A 20,101-nucleotide genomic window follows, 5' to 3' on the forward strand; every position below is an offset into this window, starting at 1 on the left:
AACCACTGGGCATCTAGTTAAAATGCAGATTCTGATTTAGTACGTCTGGGGTGGGGCCTTGATTCTGCCTTTGAAATAAGCTCTCAGGTGATGCTAATGCTACTGGTCTTAGGACTCAGCTTTGAGAACCAAGGACCTAGCAAACTCAGATGAAAAATTTATAATTCCTTTGTTTAGCATGTTCAGCCAGCGGTTGTTTGGTTCATCTGAGCTCAGACTCAGTATTGATAAATTCAGATTAGCTCATATGAATACCACCCAGAGAAGCATCATTATAGAAGGCAACTGCCCTGCTCCCAATGAGCAATTCCTTTACTAAAAAATTTAGACCAAATAAAACTTACAAGTAAAAATAGGGATGAAGTATAAAGAAACGGAAGAACAACAAAGAGGAGGCTCAAAATGGGAAAAGCCCTTTTGGGATTATCCCCTTGGGTTCACATGGAAATTAAGATTTATGCAAGTGAGAGCTGATGTTATTTTTTTTAAAACTGAGACACCCTCTAGAAAGAAATAAGACTTAAATCAATCCCTCATTAATACCACTAAGATATGAAGACATATAAACAGACTAAACTTTTGAAATTTTTAAGGTAAAGTAGAAAACAACAGAGAAAAGCCATTATTCTGACTCACCTTATAAGCGCAAGCAAATTGTCAAGAAGTTTCAGAATCTGCTCTGTGCAGGGGTTACGGAAGATTGGATTTCCACTGGATGTATAACCCACCACAAATCCCCCAGCTTTGGCCTCTTCTAGGTCAGTGGGCCAGCAAGTTCGTTTCACAACACCCAGAATGCTGTATACACAAAAGCTCATCTATAGAAAAATAAGAATGACAGATAAATATTAAAAGGAAAAAAAAAAAAAAAAGACAAAGTACTGTTAGATATATTCAAGGTTCTGGCAAAAGTGACAGAGGCCAGAGAGAATGAAATAATCCCCTGCTCCCCGGCAATCCCCCATCCCTTCCTTTAAGGTGAAGTCCAAGAGGGATCCTCTCACTGCCATTTTCAGGGCCAGTGGTAGGCTCTGGAAACTTCCCTTGCAGTAAGCTGTCTTTCTAGGAGCTGCAGTGACCCACCCACAGGACCCTGATGAGAAGGTGGCTTAGATATGATCCAAAACAAAGTGTTTAAAATGCCATCACTTCATCTTCTTTGAGTTGACCCTTATTGGGCCTTGACAGCTAGTGTCCTAATCCCCCTCACGGTACTCTGAATCAACCTACTACTTGCCAGGTTAATTAATGGGACTTGTGCCATAATGGAGCCAGGAACAATGCTTATTTAAATAGCAAAGCACTGAAAAATCTCAGGTTTGCAAGTTAAGCCATCACTTAAGACTTTACATGCCAGAGAGCAATGGCAGGGAGGACTCACCCTGCTGACCAAGTTCTGACCTACTTCCTCATTACACCTTCAGTCTTCAGAGCTATTTAGAGATCCTTAAAGCCAAAATAATGACTTCATAGAAAAGACCATCTGCTCTGCTGTGGGAACTAACTCAAGAATTCAAGACTAAAGAAGAAAAGAAAGGAGAAGCTTAGGGAAGTGGAGACTCCCACGTTTCTCACCAGTATAGAAAAAACAAATCTATGAGAAACTAGACAAAAGACAACACCCTACTCCTACCCATGGCCAATGCCACTTCCCATTCCCAGGAAAGTCTTACTCGTGCACGGTTTAAGCCACACGGATCCTCCAGGCCTGGGTCACAGCTCTTCTGATCTGTACCCACATACGCAATGAAAGCATCAACATCTGACAGCACTCTGAAGGTTGGAGGGGGAAAAACAAGTTACATCATGATTTTAAACAAGGACAGTTTCTTCCACAGGAGTTAACAGGCTATCATTATTTGGCCCTTAAGAGCAGTTTTTATAGTGAGAGGAGTATAATCATACTAATTGTCAGTTGTCATTTGAAGGTTTAAATTTCCCTTTCCACTCCCAAATATTATTAGTAACAATTTAAGAATTAAACAAGAATATAATCTTCAAAATATAAAGAAAATAATTTCTCTACTGTGTGAGCACAGGTTAAGTGTCTGTGTGGTTGTATGGCCCTTCCTAGCTGTTCTCATTTCTCTAAATGTGCTGGTGCTGCAATGCAGACACCACAGGAGTCTCACTCTGTGCCCTCCCCACCCACAATCTAATTGAACCAGAGATTAAATTACAAAAGACTGCTTTTAGAGAACTTCAGATATCATGGATAATGCCATCACACTTCAATATCCTTAACCCCTACCCCACCCTGGGCCTAGCTCTTAAACCAAAATGGGTGCTTGAGTATAGTAAGAGTCAGGGCAAGGGATCTCCTTTACCTGTGCATGTCTTGAGAGAGCCAGATGCTGGCCACTGGTGCCATCAGCTCCTCTAGGAACACCTTCTGACGCTCGTAGTTCTTAAATTGGTTGCTAATGAGAACCAGGGCTTCCATGAGGGCACACTTCTCCATTTGTGTCAGGAGTAGCTCATTGGAGAGGAGTTGCTTCACATGGTTATAAAGCATGTCAAAATTGGGCTACAGATCAAAAAGAAAAAAAGCCAGAGGTGGTAAAGGTCTGATTTTCAAGGAGAGGTGGCTTACTCAAGGAAGAAAGAAGAAAACCAAAGCAGTCCCAGTAAAGTCAGGCCTATAAGGTTATTATTTGGTAATTGTTATATGTCTTTATTTTGCCTAAATAAGCAAGGCAATTTAGGCGGAAGATAGCTCTTGTCTTGAGTATTTGGATAGCTGCACTTTCCCATACTACAACTGTGAAAAGATCAGCTTGTTTTATATATATATATAGATATATATGTATATCTATATATATATGGAGATAACTGCTGTGCATTCAGAGAAGAAATTTCTGGATAATTTGTAATCTGGAGTAATGTTAAATTTCTTATAACCCCATGCCCCAAAAAGGGTTGTGATTTGCATCTGCTTTTCTCAAGATCAGGCACATCATTTGGCAGTAGTAATTAAGATCATCACATAGTAAAGAGTTGTAGAATTATAGGGGTAAACTTAGTAATCTATATGGCAGAGAACTATTTGTATTTTGAAGAGAGATTACATTTGCCATCACATTTCTAACTATACTGCTAAGTATACTAAGAAAACACCAATTCAAGAATGTTTATTTATTTATTTTTGAGATGGAGTTTTGCTCGTTGCCCAGGCTGGAGCAATGGCGCGATCTTGGCTCACTGCAACCTCCGCCTCCTGAGTTCAAGTGATTCTCCTGCCTCAGCCTCCTGACTAGCTGGGATTACAGGCATGCACCACCATGCCCAGCTAATTTTTTTGTACTTTTAGTAGAGACCAGACTTCACCATGTTGTCCAGGCTGGTCCCGAACCCCTGGCCTCAGGTGATCTACCCACCTCAGTCTCCCAAAGTGTTGGGATTACAGGTGTGAGCCACCATGCCCAGCCAAGGATGCTTATATGATGCAAAGCTATAGTTTCTAGTTTTTTCTTTATGTGAGGTACACTGAAAGCTGGATTTACACACAAATGTAACCAAACTTGGCTACTTCAGCCAGGGTCCAGCAGCTTACCAGCACAAGCTGGGGGTAGTCACGACACATCTTGATGATGGAGGAACAAGCGTGCCTCCTCACATTCCTCACTGCCCGGGTTCTGGGGGCCTGAAAAGAGACATTCAACAAACTCAGAGCTGCTTTTAATATAATATACAGGTGCTGCATAGACTCATGTGAATATCTCAGTCAGGGGCAAATTCACAATGATTTTTCACAACCCTAAGAGTATAATGGAGTAACATTTATAGCCACCAAGAATCCATGTTTCCTGTATGCCCTATAGTGGCAAAACAACATATATGATAATCTACCGCCTTTACTACGCCCTCCCATTTATATAAAAATATAAACTGAGTACCAGGTATTCATACATTTGTACTCAAGAAGTTAGAATCTATTGGTTTAATTAATGGTCTTACCTTACTTTCTTCAACAGTTTCAAAAGTGACAGATGAAAATAGCTAAGGGAGAGGAGGAAAAAAGGTCACTCATGTTTGTTTGTTTATTTGTTTTAGAGATGAGATCTTGCTATGTTGCCCAGACTAGACTTGAATTCCTGGGCTCAACTGATTCTCCTGCTTTAGCCTTCTGAGTAGCTGGGACTACGGGCATGAGCTTATTCATATTGTCCATTTTCTCAGATAACCTCTACAAGAGTCATCGGAGTCACAATTTTACCATCAAAACATTTTACAACAGGATCCCAGAACAATTCACGCCATCACCCAAGCACTTGGCTATGGAAACGCCTCTCTCTTCTTTTAACAAAAGTTGTATGGTCTATCCCTTCGATTCCATTTCATTATTTCCCATTTACTCCTCATTCCAATGAAATATGGCTGCTTACTTGGCCACTATTATGGAATTAAACTCAGACAAGAGTGTAGTCAAGAAACTCACTGGGCATTCTCCAACTCAAATAATTTGCAACAAATGAGCCCACTTTTCTGAAGTCCTACTGGTCTTGTGACACAACATTTTCTTCATTTCTCTGGCTCTTTTTCCTTCTGTGGGGGCTTCTCATTTTTTTCTCCACTCCTCCAATGATGGTGATTCACTAGGTTCCTCGCTTGACTCACATGTCTCCTAACTCTACATACATAATCACTTCAGTAAGACTTCACTTTTAGTCGTGGGACTACTATGATGATGATGCTTTAATTTTATCTCATTACTTTCTAGAGTCTAGATCTTCAACCTCAAATAGCCAATTTATTGTGAGATGTCTCCATAAAGATGTTCTACATATTCTTCAAACACAGTATTCCAAAATACTCACGATTTCTCTTCCTTAGTCCTGTTCTCCTTTGTGATCTGGTATTCTGACTCAGGGAGTGGCTCTATCACCCACCTAGTCAACTGAACTGGAAACCTGGAAAGTGTTCCTTCCTCTCATAAATCCCCTCCCTGCCTGACAGCACACTCTAATACTCTCCTTTATACAAGTCTTCATTGCAGTGCCATATAGGTAACATTAACTGTTTTTGTGCCTTTCTTCCCAGAGTGTTCCTGAAGAGTGAGGCACTAGCATGGTACCTGATCCACAATAAGTACTGAGTAGATATTTAATAAATGAATAAATAGCTGTGTTTATTAGTTTGCCTCACATAATTTTAAAAATAGTTACAAAAATAATTAGCCTAGGCCAGGCATGGTTGTGCATGCTTGTAGTCTCAGCTACTCAGAAGGGTGAGGTGTGAGGATCCCTTGAGACTAGTAATTTGAGTCCAGCCTGGGCAATGTAGCAAGATCCTGTCTCCAAAAAATAAAATAAATAAAAATTAACTTAGAAATGTCAAAATAAAATTTACAAAGGAGATGGGCTTTATACCTTAGAGAAGACCTGGGGCAGGAACTCTGGTCTGTAGGTGACAAATGGAAAGAGTGCAGAGACATTAGTAAGGACGCAGGACAGGATGAGGGGATCCTTGGTATCAAAGTTCAAAACCATCTGCAATAGCTCTATTCCATCATTAACAGGAATTTCCTGCAACAAAGACATAAAACAGGTTGACAATGGCTGCCTCCACTTAGAAATAACCATTTTGGCTACATTTTATTTTCATCTTTTAAAGAGACAGGGTCTCATTCTGTCACCTAGGCTGGAGTGCGCAGTGGCACAATAATCACTCACTGTAACCTCAAACTCTTGAGCTCAAGGGATCCTCCTGCCTTAGCCTCCTGAGTAGCTAGGACTACAGGCGGGCACCACCATGCCTGGATACTTTCTAAAATTTTTGTAGAGATGTTGTAGAAGTGTTGTTATGTCGACCAGGCTGGTCTCAAACTCCTGGCTTCAAGTGATCCTACGGCCTCAGCCTCCCAAGTAGGTGGGACTACTGGCACGCACCACCATGCCTGGCTAATTTTTTAAATTTTTAGTAGAGATGAGGTCTCACTATATTGTCCAGGCTGGTCTCAAACTCCTGGGTTCAAGCATTCCTCCCATCTTGGCCTCCCAAAGTGTTGGGATTACAAGTGTGAACCACCATACTCAGCTGTGCGTGCCCTTCTTACCATCTTCTCAGCAGTATATTATTCCCTAAAACCTCTTAAATTTTGTATTTCTTCAACTGATCAAGAGGCTGAATGTTTTTCATATTTATCAGCTACTTTATTTATATATCACTCTTGGTTGCCCAGTGCAATGGCAGGATCTCAGCTCACTGCAACCTCCACCTCCTGGGTTCAAGTGATTCTCCTGCCTCAGCCTCCTGAGTAGCTGGGATTACAGGCACCCACGACCATGCCCGGCTAATTTTTGTATTTTTAGTAGAGACAGGGTTTCGCCATGTTGACCAGGCTGGTCCTGAACTCCTGACCTTAGGTGATCCACCCACCTTAGCTTCCACGTGCTGGGATTACAGGCCTGAGCCACTGCGCCCCACCCTTTTCTTTTTTTTTAAGACAGAATCCCACTCTGTCACACAGGCTGGAGTGCACTGGCGTGATTTTGGCTCACTGCAGCCTCTGCCTCCTGGGTTCAAGCGATTCCTGTACCTCAGCCTCCCAAGTAGCTGGGATTACAGACATGCACCAGCATGCCCAGTTAATTTTTGTGTTTTTAGTAGAGACAAGGTTTCACCATGTTGGCCAGGGTGGTCTGGAACTCCTGAACTCAAGTGATCCGCCAGCCTCGGCCTCCCAAAGTGCTGGGATTACAGGCATGAGCTACTGCGCCCGGCTTATCAGGTACTTTAGGTTCTCCTCTATACATTATCGGATTATATCTTTTGTCTATTTCTCTATAATTTAGTAAATCCTCATCTGCCTACTTTAAGAAATACGATTTTACTGATACAGTCAAGGCTCTCTGTGCATACCCTCCTTTTCAGACCTACAGGCGGCCACTATACTGGTGGCGTACAGTATTCTAAAGCAGTGTGGTACTTAAAATGTATACTAAACGTGGTAGTGCTTAGAGTTAGAAAGACCTGAGTTTTGGTCCCCATTTTGCCATTTATTAGCTGTTTGAACTTGAGTATGCCATTTAGCCTCTCTAAATCTGTTTCCTTTTCTGTAAGATGTACATCCATAGATTTTCCTATTCTACTACCAGTTTAAAAAAGATAAAAACTGGCCAGGCATAGTGGGTCATGCCCGCAATCTCAGCACCTTGGGAGGCCAAGGCAGGAGGGTCGCTTGAGGCCAGGAGTTTGAGATCAGCCTGGGCAACACAGACTCCATTTTTATTATAAATTAGCCAGGTGTGGTGGCAAGTAACTGTAGTTCTAGATCCTCAGGAGCCTGAGGTAGGAGGATTGCTTGAGCCCAGGAGTTGGAGGTTACAGAGAGCTATGATTGTGCCACTGCATTTCAGCCTGAGCAACAGAGAGATATAGTGTCCCAAAATAGAAAGAGAAAAGAAAAGAAAAAGGTCAAAATAATCATGCAGTCAGCATGGGAAATAATTACTTACTTCTCTATCTAGTGTTCGAAACATCTGGGTGATAACACTTTCCAAAAAAAGAGTCATGGCTTCCCACTGCACGAATGAAGGTGAGAAGACGGAACAGAGGCTTCCTTCTCCAGTTCCAACTGCAGAACAAGCTTTAAAACACACACACACACACACACACACACACACACACACAAATTATCAGCATTGAAAGATCGCAGAAGACACAGAGAGACAATGGAGCCTTAGAGAACACCTGAGAATTTCATGATTGAAGGAGCAGGGTAATCTAACCCCTCTCAGCTGGGGCAAAGAAAAGATGGTGTGTGCTGAAAGCAATGAGGTAGGTGAAGGTTCCTACCATGCCTCCTCCTCTAACAATGAGCAGTCTGAATTCACCTCTATGAGCCTTGTAGTAAAACCATTTTGAGTAATGAATGAGAATACGCAGGTGAACATCAAAAACATTGCCTGGTCCATTAGTAGGCACTTGATAAACATGAATTAGTTTCTCCCCTCCTCCCCCTTTATAATATTTTCCATGAGAATCTAAATAATTAAAATTGAGACCATAAAGAATCTTCCCAATAAGGAAACAATGTAATATACAAAACACTGCTTCACATCCAATAGCCTCATGACAACCTTAAGGGCTATGTCTAGAGAAGGGTGCCATCCTTCAAGTTTACAACTATTACCACAGCACACCACTCAAATAGCAAGGCACAAGCAAAAAGATTTACCAATTGCTTTTCTTTTTTTGTTTGTTTGAGATGGAGTCTCCTCTGTCACCCAGGCTGGAGGGCAGTGGCGAGATCTCGGCTCACTGCAACATTAGCCTCCCAGGTTGAAGCAATTCTCCGCCTCAGCCTCCCAAGTAGCTGGGATTACAGCCACCTGCCACCATGCCCGGCTAATTTTTGTATTTTTTTTTTTAGTAGAGACGAGGTTTCACCATCTTGGCCAGGCTGGTCTTAAACTCCTGACCTTGTGATCCACCCACCTCAGCCTCCCAAACTGCTGGGATTACAGGCATGAGCCACTGTGCCCAGCCGCTTTTCTTTTCTTTTTTTTTTTTTCTTTTTTGAGATGGAGTCCCGCTCTTCGCCCAGGCTGGAGTGCAGTGGCACGATCTTGGCTCACTGAAACCTCCACATCCCGGGTTCAAGTGATTCTCCTGCCTCAGCCTCCTGAGTAGCTAGGATTAAAGGGGCCCACCACCACGCCTGGCTAATTTTTTGTTTTTAGTAGAGACAGGGTTTTGCCATGTTGGCCAGGCTGGTCTCGAACTCCTGACCTCAGGTGATCCCCAGCCTCGGCCTCCTGAAGTGCTAGGATTACAGGCATGAGCCACCCTGCCTGGCCTAAGATTTACCAATTGCTTTTCTTGCTTACATACAGCGTAGTCCTATTTACTAGTTTCATCTTAGTGCAACACATTTGGGCTTCCTCAACCTTTCAAGTTACCAAATATCAGAGAATTTAGAGTCAATTGTAAATAAAGCTGAATGTTAAGTCCCTCAAATGTCAGCCAGTAGTATGGTGCTTTTCTAAAGCAGTGACGTGCACTAGTTAATTCACTTTTTTTTTTTTTTTTTTTGAGATGGAGTTTCGCTCTCGTTGCCCAGGCTGGAGTACAATGGCGCCATCTTGGCTAACCGCAACCTACACCTCCTGGGTTCAAGCGATTCTCCTACCTCAGCCTCCCAAGTAGCTGGGATCACAGGCATGTGCCACCACGCCGGCTAATTTTTTGTGTTTTTAGTAGAGACAGGGTTTCTCCAAGGTGGTCAGGCTGGTGTCGAACTCTCGACCTCAGGTGATCTGCCCGCCTTGGGCTCCCAAAGTGCTGGGATTACAGGCGTGAGTCACTGCACCCAGCCTTTTTGCTTTATTAATACTGTCACACACATATAGCATGCATTAAGATGAGAGACAAAACATTTGGAGTACAGAGAAGTTAACAGGCTGAGGCATTCGGTAGAGGGGGATTATTTTGAATTTATGTAAAGTATAATTTCACAAAAGCTTTGGGGTGGCTGAGTGATATGAGAAGTCCTTGTATTATTCCTGTTATGTCTAACAGGAGATCCTTTCTGATTTCAGGAATAGTGCTATGCAAGACTTTGGTTAAAAAGTTTTAAAGTTAGGTCTACGCATGAAATTTGTTAAGCTGGTGCCTGAAGTGAAGCAAATAAAATCAACAATAAATAATTGGTTACTTCTGTTAGAAATGGAAAATGATGGCAAAACTTATCTGATAAGGACATGGTCTTACCCTAATTTAAAACAAATTTAAAATGTGTCATCTGCTTTCTTTGTGTCAGCCAATGAAAATGCTCCCTCTCCAGGATGAGCAAAGCTATTTTTGAATAGTATAAGTATATCGTTCTGATGTGTGTATAGCTCAGGCTCATTTCCTATATATAGTTTTGATACTGTCCTAACATTTCACTAACATTCAGTAATTAAAAAAACTTACAATTCACAGACCCAGCATCAAGAAAAGTTGATAGTTGATACTTTAGCCACTCCCCAGCCATCTGGAAGCTAGTTTTGGGATCCAAACGACATGCCAACCTCATCACCTCTCCTTGTTGCGCTCGGGAGGCTGCCAAGAGAAAATGCCAAGGGAAGGACAGGAATCAATAACTGGTATAAAATAAGTACTTAACGTTTATTAATTTACCACCCTAGGGGAAAAGCATTCAAAGGAACTGTTTTTGCAGACTTGTGCTTTGCATGTAATAATCACTCAATAAAACTTTATTAACGAATCCAGAAGTTTTTGAAAATAAATGACGTCTGGAAACTGTATTACCAGCTAGATCCTGTAAGTGGCAAACTAAACTTAGTCTCCCATTTGTTTGAATTAAAAGGAAATCAGGATTGGGCGCAGTAGCTCACGCCTGAAATCCTAGCACTTTAGGAGGCCAAGGTGGGCAGACTGCTTGTGCCCAAGAGTTCAAAACCAGTTTGGGTAATACAGTGAGACCCAGTCTCTACCAAAAAATACAAAAAGTAGCCAGGTGTGGTGGCATGCTCCTATAGTCCCAGTAACTTGGGAGAGTGAGGTAGGAAGATCAGCTGAGCCCAGGGAGGTCAAGATTGTAGTAAGCCATGATCGCAGCAACCACTCTTGCCTGGACAACAGAGTGAGACCAGTCTCAAAAAAAAAAAAAAAAAAATTTTTTTAAAAAGTAAATCAGGTTGGTGGTAATAAAAAATGGTGCAGCTGCTGTGGAAAATAGTCTGGCAGTTCCTGAAAATATTAAACTTGCAATTGCCATATTATCCAGCAATTCTCCTCCTAGTTATATATCTAAGATAAACAAAAACTTATATCTAAACAAAACCTTGTATATAAATGTTCATAGCAGCATTATTTGTAATAGCCAAAAAATGGAAATAACTCAAATGTCCATCAACAGATGAATAAATGAGTAAATGTGGAATATCCATACAATGAAATATTGGCAATAAAAAGAAATGAAGGCCGGGTGTGGTGGCTCACAACTGTAATCCAGCACTTTGGGAGGCCAAGGCAGGTGAATCAGCTGAGGTCGGGAGTTCGAGACCAGCCTGGCCAACATGATGAAACCCAGTCTCTACTAAAAATAAAACAATTAGCTGGGCATGGTGGTGCATGCCTATAATCCCAGTTACTTGGGAGGGTGAGGCAGGAGAATCGCTTGAACGTCAGAGGCAGAGGTTGCAGTGAGCCGAGAGTGTGTCATTGCACTCCAGCCTGGGCGACAGAGCAAGACTCCATCTCAAAAAAAAAAAAAGAAAAAAGGCTGGGTGTGGTGGCTTACGCCTGTAATCCTAGCACTTTGGGAAGCCGAGGCGGGTGGATCACGAGGTCAGGAGATTGAGACCATCCTGGCTAACACAGTGAAACCCTGTCTCTACTAAAAACACAAAAAATTAGCTGGGTGTGATGGCACGTGTGTGTAGTCCCAGCTATTCAGGAGGCTGAGGCAGGAGAATCGCTTGAATCCGGGAGGCGGAGGTTGCAGTGAGCCGAGATTGTGCCACTGCACTCCAGCCTGGGCGACAGAGCGAGACTCCATCTCAAAAAAAAAAAAAGAAATCAAGTACTGATAAATGTTGTAACTTGCATGAATTTAAAAACATTATGCAAGTGAAAGAAGGCAGTCACAAAAGACCATGTATGATTCAATTTATATGAAAAGTTCAGAATAGGCAAAACAGAGACAGAAAGTAGATTACTGGTTGCCTAGGACTGGGAGAGAATTGAGGGAATTGGGGGATGACTCCTAGTGGATATAGGATTTATTTTTGGGGTGATGAAAATATAATCTAAAATTGATTGTGGTGATGGCTGCACAACTCTGTAAAAATACTAAAAACCATTAAATTATATACTGTATGTGGGTGAACTGTATGGTAAATGAATTTTGTCTCAATAAAGCTGTAAAAAAAAAAAAAAAAAAAAAAAGGAGGCTGGGCGCGGTGGCTCGCACCTGTAATCCCAGCACTTTGGGAGACTAAGGTGGGCAGATGACCTGAGGTCGGGAGTTCGAGACCAGCCCGACCAACATGGAGAAACCCCATCTCTACCAAAAATGCAAAATTAGCTGGGCATGGTGGTGCATGCCTGTAATCCCAGCTACTTGGGAAGCTGAGGCAGGAGAATCGTTTGAACCCAGAAGGCAGAGGTTGCAGTGAGCCGAGATCGCGCCACTGCACTCCAGCCTGGGCAACAAGAGTGAAACTCCATCTCAAAAAAAAAAAAAAAAACAAAAAGGAAATAAGGCACAGAAAACACAGAAAAGAACTAGAATATTAGAATAAAATGGATTTTTCCACTTTTTGGGGAAAGAAATAACCATAAGGTAAGATGGTATTTAATCCTAAGTATGAAAAAAAGTCAAGAGCGTCTTAAGTATGGTTACCATCCCTAAACATCAATGTCTAAGTGCTGTGGGGGTTTGTGGTGTAAAACAAAATATTATGCCTGGAATACAGCCCCAGCACTCTTCTGCAATGGGAAACTAGGGCCTAATAAGTAGGCTGCTATCCAGATTTGGGGATCTTTCGTAAAAACCCCAAACATCACGCACCATGTTTCATAATACTAGATGCCATTCTGAGACTGTTGAGAGAAATCCAAGGCCAACATCACTTACAGTTGAAGAAAGCATTGAAGTCCTCATCGCTATCAAAATCAAACCGAGAATATTCACAGCTAGGGCTGTCTGTTTTAGAAGGAAAACCCATCTGGAAAAAGAAAGGTAATTGGGGTAGGGGATGAAAGTGGACCCACTGAAAGAGTTTTTAAGCTTCAGGAGTTCAAGCACTTTTAAGAGTTAAGGGTTTGCATGAGATATTGTATGGTAAATATCCACTTCAGTTCTATCACAGGTCCACAGTTTGCTCCCAGTTCCAGTATTCCTCAGTGGTAGAAAAGAGAATACTTTTAGTTGATACCATCCTCCAAGTTCCTCAGGGAGAATTAAATTCTTGAATTCTTTTAAGGTCCCCAGAAAAAATGACAATTCAGTATGTAGTAAGAAAGAACTGAGAGCTACTTGCCTCAAATACTGAACACTGAGAATAAACTTGTAGAACTTTGTATGTTTCATTCAGAAAAGAATTGAAGACCATGGTAGAAAATAAGAACACAGTGTGGCCGGGTGCGGTGGCTCACGCCTGTAATCCCAGCACTTTGGGAGGCCGAGGTGGGTGGATTGCCTGAGCTCAGGAGTTTGAGACCAGCCTGGGAAAAACAGTAAAACCCGTCTCTACTAAAATACAAAAAATTAGCCGAGTGTGGTGGTGGGCACCTGTAGTCCCAGCTACTTGGGAGGCTGAGGCAGGAGAATTGCTTGAACCCAGGAGGCAGAGGTTGCAGTGAGCCAAGATCGTGCCACTGCACTCCAGCCTCGGTGACAGGGCGAGACTCCATCTCAAAAAAAAACACAGAACACAGTGTGTGCTATGTGCTAGGCAAATTCCTTAAGAAAATAAGGGGACCCTTGAATGTGCCCCATTCTCTGATGTTACAAATTGAGATTAAGAATCTGTCAACTGCAAGAGCTCTTAGCAGGGAAATCATGAGCAACTCTCTACTGAGGTAGTGAGCAATCTTTGCTTCCACTCTCACTCCCCTCATTTCCCTTTGTAACTCTCACTTGGCCTCCAGAAGCAATGCTTAGATATTGCCTCCTCTTGCAATCTTCCTGACTCAACCCTCCTATGTACTTCCAAAGCATTCTGCTTTTAACCCCTGAATAGCAATTATTACATTGTATGGTCACTGCTCTTGCCCTAGCACCTAGCCCAATACTTATGATATATTAAGTACTCTCATATGGAAGAGCAGTTATTATAACCAGTAAGGACTGATTTCTTCCTAAGGAATAAGAAAATATGTCCAGTAAAGGAATCTTAGTGATGAAGAAGGGCTGTTAATAATGCCAATCAAAGTCTTTTTTATGTTTCCCCCAAGACAGGGCCTCACTCTCATTGCCTAGGCTGGAGTGCAGTGCTGCGATCTCAGCTCAATGCAGCTTCAACTTCCCAAGCTCAGGTGATCCTCCCACCTTAAGCCTCCCCAGTAGCTGGGTCTACAGGTGCATACCAACATGCCCTGCTAAATTTTTTGTATTTTTAGTAGAGACGAGGTTTTGCCCTGTCGCACAGGCTGGTCTCCAACTCCTGGGCTCAAGCGATCCTCCCGCCTCAGCCTTCCATAGAGCTGGGATTATAGGCGTGAGCCACCACACCCAGCCTCAAGGTCTTATTATGTGTATTCACCTACATTCCACATGTTTAGATTCCCATTATATACCTTGACCAAGTTAGTCATGGAAGCACGAAGATATTTTGGTATTATTGCTAATAGCAAAGGATCACGGGACAGGATTTCATGCCTGAAGAGGGCTCCCCAAGTCATCTGAGTTGAAGAGCGTAGAAACTAAAGAGAAAAAAAGAAAACGTCAAAGGATTTGGATTCTATATAACCCAGATTATTACTTAGCAGTTATCAACTACATTTTTTCATAGAAATAAATCTGTACAATACTTTGAAGCTGTCTCTACTGCAATTTGTCAGTAATGACTACCCACTATGGACCACACGTTAGTAAGACAGGCTGTGGATCAAGGAAATTACCTGGAATGTGAGCTGAATTTTACTACTTTCTCTTCTTTGCAAAAAAGGATACTGGAATCTCAGAGTGATATTAGAAGGACAATTTTGAACTGAGTGAAATTAATTTTATGATACAATTAATAAGACTTTTGTTTCAAAAATCTTTATAACTTTAGTACTAAACCACCTGGGACACACCTCACATGTGACTGAGTACAATCAGAATATTACCTAAAGGGAAAAGCTGCTGACCTAGACAAGTGCACTGTTTGGCTCAGGAAGAAGAGCCAATAATTCTCTTAATGAAATGACACTACGGTCATTCCCCAAGGCCTGAAGAGTCACATTTTATACATGATCTACAATAATATTTCAGGACACAGTGCTTGACATTGGTTCACCTAACTAAAATTTTGAGAAGTTACCTGTATGACGTTTACCTGACTTGGATGGGTTGTGAAAGCAAGAAAAGATTCCAGGTATTTTCCAAAGTTTGATGGTGTTTCTACATCAGAATCTGCACCCTGTAGGAGAAGACCACTATATTAATGGTGTTGATCGAGAAAAGCAGGAGAGGAAAAAGCAGGGAAGTAATAAAAACAGATAAATTAAACCCTCAAAAAATGTTGTTTCAAAAGGACTTTGTATTTCCTTTTGGCTAAAGAAAGGCATCACTTCAAGGGCTAAAATATAGGAAAGTTACTTTGCCTACTCAATCATCATCATTAAAACCCATTCTGTTGTCAAACAGTAAAATAAAAAACACTCATTTCAGAAATTACAGAAAGAAAAAAAATCTGTATTACTTCCTCAGACCTTACCTATTCACATCTCTGTGTCCCAACCTATTACCTAATCCCTTCAATAGTTTCTTTTCTTTTTTTCTCTTTTAGATGGAGTCTCACTCTGTTGCTCAGGCTGGAGTGCAGTGGCACGATCTTGGCTCACTGCAACCTCTACCTCCAGGGTTCAAGCAATTCTCCTGCCTCAGCCTCCCGAGTAGCTGGGATAACAGGCATGTACCACCACGCCTGGCTAATTTTTGTACTTTTAGTAGAGACAGGGTTTGACCATGTTGGCCAGGCTAGTCTCAAACTCCTGAACTCAGGTGATCTGCCCACCTCACCCTCCCAAAATGCTGGAATTACAGGCATGAGCCATTGCACCTGGCCCCCTCAATGGTTGCTTATCTCTGAAACTATCCTCTCTAACCATTTAAACCACCACAAAAAGATATAACATCAATTGCAAATGTCTGTTCCAATGTCCTATCTTCCAACTTATAAGACTGAGTATTAAATATTTCTCTAATGGCAGGTTTTCCAGGTCAATCAGACTCAAGTTTTCTTTTGTGCTCCAATAATACATCCCTTAGATTGGGAAAAGAATTCTTTATTCAAGTCCATGTTTCATGGGCTAACAGAATGTAAAAGTATAAAGCACTCAGCAGATTGAGGTTCTGTAAGTACCAAAATTCACAAGAAACCAACGTTGACTTTATGGAATAATAGACGTGGATATCTGACGTTGGTATAACTATTTTATTGTTAAAAGAAATTTAGATCACTCAAACACTATTCTATTAAGATAATTTAATCTATAGAATCATGCAATAACTTGTAGGGCACTGCCCCAACAGGCTAAAATCAATGACATTTGCAACCCCTCATTGAAACATAAGTTTCTAAATGCTCTTCCCAAATGGGCTTGAAGCTCTCCAGGAAGCAAGCACTAGCTCACCAGCAATGCACACAGCTGATTGCCCAGCGCACACAACACCTGACAGAGCCTCTTCAGAAAGACGTAGTGTTTTTCTACCAAACCTCCTCCATCAGCAGTCCTGTAAGATGAGAATTCCTTATATCACCAACAAAATTAAAAAGGCTGTAATAAAAACATCACTTTGTGTCTCATTTCTCCAAGTCATTTAGTTAGGTCTGTAATTCAGTAGAATTCCAATAGCTTTGCTAAATTAAAAATTTTTTAAAATCTTTTTAACTTATTTGGTGGCAAAACCTGACCTAAAATGATATAGGACTATTCACACAAACAGCAATTAATAACTATGAGTGTGAAAAGCAACTATATTAGCTGTCTTCTGGAGGAGGACAGTATCACATAAAAGGCAAGGACCTTGGGGTAAACGAGGCCTAGGCTTTAGGAACATTGAAGGACAGGATGGTATTATGGTGTCCAATGCAATCTCTGGAGTTTGACTACCTGGGTTGGAATCACCGCTTTATGAACCATGGTTGTGGTATGGCACCCATAGCACAAACAGAAACGGGACACCACCTAGCATGAGTGTCATGATGTCTATGGAACTAAGAATTGGACCTAAAAATAGTAACTACCCAAAAAACGTTATTCATTTAATTAACAGGATCCCTTAAAACAGTGCTGCAGTCTCTACAAGGAAGGCAGCCATGAAAAATGTGTATTAGAATGGGTAGTAAGAGATTTTAAGTAAAACACATGTGCCTCATACCTTTTCATTTCTCCTTGGGACCAAAAGTAAAGAGTATCAAAAAGATGGTGTTGCAACAGATTCAACTACTTATAATATATAGTTCTGCCTGACTTCCTGGTAAGAAACATGTTATCAAGAAATGCTTTAATATTTTCTTTCTTTTTTTTTGAGACACGATCTCGCTGTCACACCTAGGCTGGAGTACAGTGGCTCAAATATGGCTCACTGAAGCCTCAAACTAATGGGCTTCAAGGGATCCTCTCACTGCAGCCTCCCAAGTAGCTGGGACTATAAGGCGCATGCCACCATACCCAGCTAATTTATTTTCATTTTGATTTTTTGTAGGGATGAGGTCTTGCCATGTTGCCCAGACTGGTCTTGAACTTCTGGGTCCAAGCAATCTTCACGGCTTGGCCTCCCAAAATATGGGGATTACAGGCATGAGCCATTGGGCCCGGCCTTGCTTTAGTATTTTCTAGAGCAATTGGAAGAAAGTACATGGAAGCCCTTACAGTCATGCATCACTTAACGACTGGGGATGTGTACTGAGAAATGCATCGTTAAGTGATTTTATCACCATTTGAACATGATAAGAGTGTACTTACACAAACTTACACAACAGGAATAGCCTATTACACATCTAGGCTATATAGCATAGCCTATTGCTCCTAGGCTACAAACCTCTATAGCATGTTACCATAGCCAATACTGCAGGCAATTGTAACACAATAAGTATTTGTGTATCTAAATACAGAAAAGGTACAGTAAAAATATGGTATAAATGATAAAAGATGGTATACCTGTAGAAGGCACTTACCATGAATGACTGCAGGACAGAAAACTGTACTGGGTGGGTCCAGAGTGAGTGGTGAGTGAATGTGGAAGCCTAGGACATTACTGGACCCTACTGTAGACTTTATAAATACTGTACCCTTAGGCTAAACTTATTTATTTATTTAGAGATGGAGTCTCACTCTGTTGCCTAAGCTGGAGTGCAGGGGCACAATCCTGGCTCACTGCAACTTTCGCCTCCCAGGTTCAAGCGATCTCCTGCCTCAGCCTCCCAAGTAGCTAAGAATTCACACGTGCACCACCACGCCCGGCTAATTTTTGTACTTTTAGTAGAGATGGGGTTTCACCATGTTGGCCAGGCTGGTCCTGAACTCCTGACCTCAGGTGGTCCATCTGCCTTGGCCTCCTAAAGTGCTGTGATCACAAGCATGACCCACCGTACCTGGCCCGCTAAATTTATTTAAAAAATTTTCCAGCCGGGCACAGTGGCTCATGCCTATAATCCCAGTACTTTGGGAGGCTGAGGCGGGTGGATCACCTGAGATCAGGAGTTCAAGACCAGCCTGACCAACAGGGAGAAACCCTGTTTCTACTAAAAATACAAAATTAGCTGGCCATGGTGGTACATGCCTGTAATTCCAGCTTCCTGGGAGGGTGAGGCAGGAGAATCGCTTGAACCCGGGAGGCAGAGGTTGCAGTGAGCCGAGATCGCATCATTGCACCCCAGCCTGGGCAATAAGAGCGAAACTCCATCTCAAAAAGAAAAAAAACTTCCTTTCTTCAATAATGAATTAACTTTAGCTTACTGTAACTTTTTAACTTGATAAACTTTTTAAAACTATTTTTTTGAGACAAGGTCTCAGTCTGTTGCCCAGGCTGGAGTGTAGTGGCATGATCATGGTTCACGGTTGCCTGGACTTCCCAGCTCTAGTGACCCTCCCACCTCAGCCTTCTGAGTAGCTGGGACTACAAGTACACATACCACCACACCCGACTAATTTCTGTATTTTTTTGTAGAGATGGACTCTTGCCATGTTGCTCAGGTTGGTCTTGAACTCCTGACTCAATCAATCCTCCCACCTTGGCCTCCCCAGGTGCTGAGGTTACAAATGTTAGCTAGCACATTCAGCCATGACTGCCTCACTTTCTTTCTTTCTTTTTTTTTTTTTTTGAGACAGAGTCTCACTTTGTTGCCCGGTCTGGAGTAGAGTGGCATGATCTCAGCTCACAGCAACCTCTGCCTCCCAGGTTCAAGATACTCTCCTGCCTCAGCCTCCTGAGTAGCTGGGATTACAGGCGTGCACCACCAGGTCTGGCTAATTTTTGTATTTTAGTAGAGATGGGGTTTCACCATGTTGGCCAGGCTGGTCTCAAACTCCTGGCCTCAAGTGATCCACCTGCCTTGGCCTCCCAAAGTGCTGGAATTACAGGTGTAAGCCACCACATCTGGCCAATGCCTCATTTTCTTATCCAAAAACACTGTTGATTGACAGCTAGCATTTAAATAAGAACTTCAGGTGGGCACAGGGGCTCACGCCTGTAATCCCAGCACTTTGGGAGGCTGAGGCAGGTAGACCACCTGAGGTCAAGAGTTTGAGACCAGAGCGGTCAGCATGGCAAAACCCTGTCTCTACTAAAAATAGAAAAATTAGCCAGGCATGGTGGTGCGCCTGTAATCCCAGCTACTCGGGAGGCTGAGGCAGGAGAATCGCTTGATCCCAGGAGACGGAGGTTGTGGTGAGCCAAGATCGCGCCACTGCACTCCAGCCTGGGTGACAGAGCGAGATCCATCTCAAAATAAAAAAAAAAAAAAGAACTTCAGATAAATCCAAATAAGATAGAAAAATGACAAAGAAATTAGAAAACACACTGAAAAGTAAAGATACTCACTGTGCGGCGGACAGTATATAATGCATGGCAACATCTCCAAATAAGACCATCAAGGGCTTCCGGTCTTCCAACTTGCCCTAGACCCAATTTTAGGGAAACATAGTCATATAAACTATACTTCAAAGTACAGACATCTTCTGTAAGTATATAATCAAATATATTGACTTCATAATTTCTTATATACCCCAGGGTTTAGTGAAACACTAGAAAGAAGCCCAACTCTTTAAAACCAAATCTGGATAAACTACATATTTTTTCTCAAAACTATCAGTTTAGTGAAAAAGCATAAACTTACATTTTTAAATGTGTTGGGCAGGCCGAGTGCGGTGGCTCATGCCTGTAATCCCAGCACTTTGGGAGGACGAGGCAGGCGGAACACCTGAGATCAGGAGT

At 42.1% G+C, this 20,101-nt stretch overlaps 1 protein-coding gene across 1 annotated transcript in view; it reads right to left on the bottom strand.

Annotated features, from left to right (window-relative positions):
* Window positions 1-20,101, bottom strand: part of XPO5 (exportin 5) — a 53,893-nt gene that overhangs the window by 23,747 nt on the left and 10,045 nt on the right. The window contains exons 8-20 of the mRNA XM_031011991.2: window positions 19,709-19,785; window positions 16,297-16,396; window positions 14,997-15,080; window positions 14,254-14,379; window positions 12,590-12,680; window positions 9,919-10,047; window positions 7,458-7,588; window positions 5,370-5,525; window positions 3,958-3,999; window positions 3,554-3,643; window positions 2,328-2,527; window positions 1,674-1,773; window positions 637-818 (exon numbers count right to left, since the gene is read on the bottom strand). Coding sequence (XP_030867851.1) covers window positions 637-818; window positions 1,674-1,773; window positions 2,328-2,527; window positions 3,554-3,643; window positions 3,958-3,999; window positions 5,370-5,525; window positions 7,458-7,588; window positions 9,919-10,047; window positions 12,590-12,680; window positions 14,254-14,379; window positions 14,997-15,080; window positions 16,297-16,396; window positions 19,709-19,785 — 1,508 coding nt within the window. The remainder of the gene's footprint in view (window positions 1-636; window positions 819-1,673; window positions 1,774-2,327; window positions 2,528-3,553; window positions 3,644-3,957; window positions 4,000-5,369; window positions 5,526-7,457; window positions 7,589-9,918; window positions 10,048-12,589; window positions 12,681-14,253; window positions 14,380-14,996; window positions 15,081-16,296; window positions 16,397-19,708; window positions 19,786-20,101) is intronic.

The sequence above is a fragment of the Gorilla gorilla genome, chromosome 5 (genome assembly GCF_029281585.2).
Source record: "Gorilla gorilla gorilla isolate KB3781 chromosome 5, NHGRI_mGorGor1-v2.1_pri, whole genome shotgun sequence".
Lineage (NCBI taxonomy): Eukaryota > Metazoa > Chordata > Mammalia > Primates > Hominidae > Gorilla > Gorilla gorilla.